Below are 5,415 nucleotides of genomic sequence, written 5' to 3' on the forward strand. Positions count from 1 at the left end.
GGCCATGGAATTCTCCAGGCAAGAATACTGGAATGGGTTGCCATGCCCTTCTGCAGGGGATCTTCCCAACTCAGGGATCAAACCTGGATCTCCCACATTGCAGGCAGATTCTTTACCATCTGAGCCACAAGGGAAACCCCAGACAGAAGCTTTAGAGAGGGAAAAACATTTATGGAGTCTGGAAGCAGAAACAGTTTTACATGGAAAATTGTAAAGTCCAAAACATGAGGCCTGAAAGCCAACTGTGGCAGGGACCAGCACAGCCACCTCAGGTCTATGGAGAATCCCCTTCTCTCTGAATGGCATTCAGGTCACCTCCCTCTGGTGAAATCAAATGAATTTGTGGACAGAGGAGCCTGGCAGGTTTTAGGACTAACACTTTCACTTTTGGACTTTTCTGGTGGCTCCAGTAATAAAGAATCTAACTGCAATGTGGGAGACCCAGGTTTGGTCCCTGAACCAGGAAGGTTCCCCTGGAGAAGGGAATGGCTACCCATTCCAGTATTCTTGCCTGGAGAATTCCATGGACAGAGGAGCCTGGCAGGCTACAGTCCATGGGTTCACAAAGAGTCTGACACAAGTGAGTGATTAACACTTTCACTTGTTTCTTTCATACCAATAGGTAAGGTTTCTTGGGTAGAATCAATAGATTCTAGACTTTCCAATAAGAGTTGAGGGAAGAGAAAGAGGAGAAGGGAAAAGAGAGCCATTTATTGCATTTATTAATTTCATTAATATTCTTCTTCTTCAAGATATGGCTTAGGGTCCTTTAGCAAATGGCATAATTAAAAGCATTCTTCCACAGATTACCTGCTAGAGCTTTTTTTCTCCCCCTGAGCCAAGCTAATTAAAAAATACCATCAATGTACTAATTATACCATTGACATTTCTTTTCAATAATTGCAAAGGGGCTTAAATAACCATATTAAAGGACACATTCATATGAAATGTAACTCACTGTGATGCTGACGTTCATACTAATTTGTAGAATTAGTTGCATGGAGAATAAATTTTGTTCCTGGGACAAATGGGGAATCTGAGACTCCTTTTCCAAAACACCAGGTCTATCTCTCAGAACATTAGGAAGTGAAGCAACCTAGCAGGACCATCCAACTTAACACATTTGGCGGCATTTGGAGCTGTGGTGGGGAAAACGGGCTCCCTAGTTAATTTCACACTTCCTCTATACATTTCAAAAAACGAGGTGTGACTCTGCAGCTGGATTTTAAAAAGAGTCTCAGAAGGCTACATGCCAGGTATTCTGCAGACGTCCTGTCTTAAAGGAGCAGTCTATTTCCTGGTATCTGTTTGCTGTGGAGAATCCCAAACTGATCAGTTACAGCAAGGGCTTTAAGCTTCTTGAAGGATATTTCCTGCTCATTGAGGCTCTGGACTTACTGGAGCTGCTGGCTTTTGTCACCCTGAGTGTAAGCATTCTGGGGGCTTGTCGGTACTCTGCAAAACCCAAGGAACCATGCAAAAGGATGGAGAGAAGAAAACTGGTAATCACTGCGTGCCTGTGTGCCTTTCCCACAACAGCCACACAAAGTAAGAACTACTGTCCGCATTTGACAATCAATAGGGTCCAAGCTCAGATTACCTTGTCCCCAAACCACCCTGATTCTCCCACAGAGCACCCCGTCTGCTCTGAAATAGCTAGGTGGTCGCGGCCCCTCTGGGGGCGGGGCTCTGTTCCTCTCCAGCAGGCCCCTGGCCACCACCTCCTTGCTGCAGATTGCCCCAGGTTTGTTTTTCTTGGCTCCCTCATTAATGAGTTCCACAGGACAATGCTAAGTCTAGTTATGCAGCCTTAATTGGTTTAGTTACAACTAGATAATTCCTTTTTTCTTCTCTCAGAGGCCTTTCTGTTTAAAGACATTTTAGCTGGAAGATGCTAATTATCAATGAGGAGAAAGTGACACCTGAAGAGTTCATTCTCCATCTTGGTCCTCGGTTTCTCCTTTGAACTCCTTCCACCCGACCCTCTTTCCCACTTCATCACTTCTCCCCGGCCATCATAAAAGAGAGCCCTGCCCTGGCCAGGCGGCACAACTTGCCTTCTCACTTGCCAGGGCCTCATCCTCTCTGCAGCTGTGTCGCAGGCATGGACAACCTGCGAGAGACCTTCCTCAGCCTGGAAGACGGCTTGGGCTCCTCCGACAGCCCTGGCCTGCTGTCCTCCTGGGACTGGAAAGACAGGGCGGGGTCCTTTGAGCTGACCCAGGCCTCTCCCGCCCAGAGCCTCTCCCCGGCTCCGTCCCTGGAGTCCTATTCTTCCTCTCCCTGTCCGGCTGTGGCCGGGCTCGCCTGTGGGCATGGAGGTGCCAACAGTCGGGGCGGCGATGACTGCAGCGGCCTTGGGACCAGCGGCCTGGTGGAGGTGGACTACGACATGTTGGCTTTCCCACCTGCCTACCTGCAGGGCTCTAGCGGCACCAAGGCCCAGAAGGGCACCAAGGTCAGGATGTCCGTCCAGCGGAGACGGAAGGCCAGCGAGAGGGAGAAGCTTCGGATGAGGACCTTGGCTGATGCCCTGCACACCCTCCGGAATTATCTGCCCCCGGTCTACAGTCAGAGGGGCCAGCCGCTCACCAAGATTCAGACGCTGAAGTACACCATCAAGTATATCGGAGAGCTCACAGACCTTCTCAACAGCGGCCGGGAGCCCCGGCCCCAAAGCGCTTGAGCTCAGCCCGGGAACTCAGGAGACTCACCACCCAGCTCCCCCAGGCGGGGGGCAGAGGAGCTTTAAAGACCTGGACTAGCTCTTGGAACAACAGTATCTGATTATTTTCATAGAATAAGCGTGACCTTATTGTCTGGAAAAGTCTAAAGGAATTCCCATTGGACTAGTCAGAAACATCCAGAACACTTAACTGCCAGACAAGCAGGTACTTTTGGCTTCCAGTTTTGCCACCATTTCTGAAGAGACTTGCCCTTTGCAAAGACACAGATGGCTTTTCCCTTTTCTGTCTGTTCCAGGTATTTTAAAGGGTCAGTGATTTCAAATGCATTGCTTTTTTTTTTTCCAAGCATGTAAAATTGTTACCGTTAATCCTCTCCCTCTCCTGGCATTTTGGTGTGGGGAGCTTGCTTCCTGTTGCTAACTAAACCTGCATTTTGTACTGGATCCCGGGGGACACCTGGATTCTTATTTAGAAAGATGAGCATCAAGTAAAGGGCTGTAGTGCTCCTGTCTCATTTTGTTTGTGTGCTTGTGTGTGTGTGTGTGTGTGTGACTAAAATCAGGTCTTTGCTTTTGCAGGGACCAAAGTCACTTAAATGCAGAAGAAATAAGTGTCATGGTAAATAGAAATTCACAAGCAGACAGGTTATATTAAGACAGAGTGGAGGGTTTAAAGGCTGCTCCTCTCTTAAGTGAAGCTTAAAGTCTTCCCTTTTCTCTCAAAGGAAGGAAAAGGAGGCTGGGGGCCAGAGAATGAAGGACTTGGGCGGGGAGGAAGAGAAGGAAAACTCAGCCTCATAGCCAGGTGTCTTAACAGAGCTGGGGAGGGCATGGAATGAGGGGTGGGTTCTCTCGGTGCCAGGCCTGCTGTGAGTATGACCTCAATGAATCCCATCACTTACTCATTTGTCAAACAAAGTCTAGCGCTCAGTCATGTCTGACTCTTCTTGGCCCCATGGACTGTAGCCCACTAAGCTCCTCTGTCCATGGAATTTTCTGGGCAAAAATACCGCAGTGGGTTGCCACTTCCTACTCTAGGGGATCTTCCCAACCCAGGGATAGAACCCGCATCTCTTGAGTCTCTTGCATTAGAAGGTAGATTCTTTGCCATGAGCGCCACCTGGGAAGCCCCTCAAATGAAGAGATTAGCTCTAAAAGGGGATTTGTTTGACTTTAGAGATAAGTGCAAGGGTGAGGATTAGAGTGCAATTCTAGCTCCTCCAAAGAGATTTATTTCTTTGTCCACATCTCCTCCTCCTACCAATCCCCAAGTCACCTCACGTGCACCTTCTACCACAAACACACACCTCTCTTCATAGTGCCTCATCCTAGGGTGGGTGGCTGTAGCACTCTCAGCTTGGCTAATTTGTTGGCACATGGCATGGAAATGGGGGCTTTGAATTAAGGAGTTTCTTGAAAACTAGTGGCCTTTTTTAGGGCTGAATTTTTCTCTTCCAATCAGTATTAACCAGCTGCAATTGAATTGTCTGCTCATGTCTCCTGTCATTCTTTTCTATTGGTGATTTTTTTTTTTTTGCTTTCAATAACAAATTACAAAGATAGTAGATGTGTTCACAATTGAATGTATAACTTCTCCACTTTTTTTCCTTTGCTAATACAAACATATACCAATAAATATAGGTGTATATACATTTTTAATGAATACCTTGAATTTTGCAAATTGCTTTTTTTTTCTTAGCAACATATGGTAAAAGTCATTCCAGTTTAACACAAATAAATCCATGTTGTAAGTACCCTTTTTACCTTGACTTTATAGATGAGGAAATTGAAGCAGACTGAGTCACAAATGTGAAAAATATAGTGGAAAGAATAGGTTCTAACAGTGTTCCATAGCCAGGTATGCGATGCTAAATATAATTTGTCTAATGAACCACCTTTCATACGAAGTTTAGGTTGTTTTCAGTTTTTATTACCAAAAATGCTATAACAAACATCACAGACAAATATTCACTGCTTTTGTGAAAAATTTCCAGAAATGGCCTGAATCAGAGTTGTGTGCAAGCACATTTTAATTTTAAATAAATACCATTAGGTGACTTGTACAAAGGTTTGTAGTTATTTACACTCCACCAGCTTGAGGTGACAGAAGCAGCTGGTCCATGTTGCCACTGGATATTATCAGTCTTCTGAAGTTTTCAATGCATTAAAAAATAGTCATGTTGTTCTTGTGTTAATTTTAATTTTCCTATGTACTCTTTGAAATGGTTTGTTTTTTAAAATTTTATGTGACTATTGTTCATTTTGGTCCCTCTTCTATAACTTGCCAGTTTATAGTCTTTGCCATTTTTCCATTGGGTTATTTATCTTCCTGTTAATCATTTGGGAGAGCTCGTCATGTGTTCTATGTGTTGAAAAGTTTCTTTCCAATCTATCACTTTGTTATCATCTTTGTTTGTGCTTTTGATCCTAATATCTTATGTTCTTTGAAGCTTTGATTTTTATATGATCAAATCTCTCTCTCTCTCTTTTAATTGGCTTATGTGTTTCTTCCCTCTGCTCAATTTCTCCCAGTTCCAAGGCTATCCAAATAGCCTTGATTTTCAAATATTTTAATATTTATATATGGATCTTTAATATATCTGTGATTTATTTTTGCCCATAGTGCAAAGAAGGAATCTAACTTAATTTCTGATCAGCTTTTTATAACTGCAGAATAAGTATAACTTGTCTTTGGAGGTGGTGGATGGTGGTAGTACACAGATGCTAAA

The 5,415-nt window shown here is 44.4% G+C and overlaps 1 protein-coding gene across 1 annotated transcript; it reads left to right on the forward strand.

Annotated features, from left to right (window-relative positions):
* Window positions 1-2,104: 2,104 nt before the first annotated feature.
* MSGN1 (mesogenin 1) lies at window positions 2,105-2,686 on the forward strand. Its single transcript, XM_061156209.1, has one exon. The coding sequence runs from the start codon at window positions 2,105-2,107 to the stop codon at window positions 2,684-2,686; it is 582 nt and encodes a 193-aa protein (XP_061012192.1).
* Window positions 2,687-5,415: the final 2,729 nt, after the last annotated feature.

Source organism: Dama dama, chromosome 11, assembly GCF_033118175.1.
Source record: "Dama dama isolate Ldn47 chromosome 11, ASM3311817v1, whole genome shotgun sequence".
Lineage (NCBI taxonomy): Eukaryota > Metazoa > Chordata > Mammalia > Artiodactyla > Cervidae > Dama > Dama dama.

Coding starts and splice junctions, on each gene's coding strand:
- MSGN1 (XM_061156209.1), top strand. CDS start 2,105: ATGGACAACCTGCGAGAGACCTTCCTCAGCCTGGAAGACGGCTTGGGC.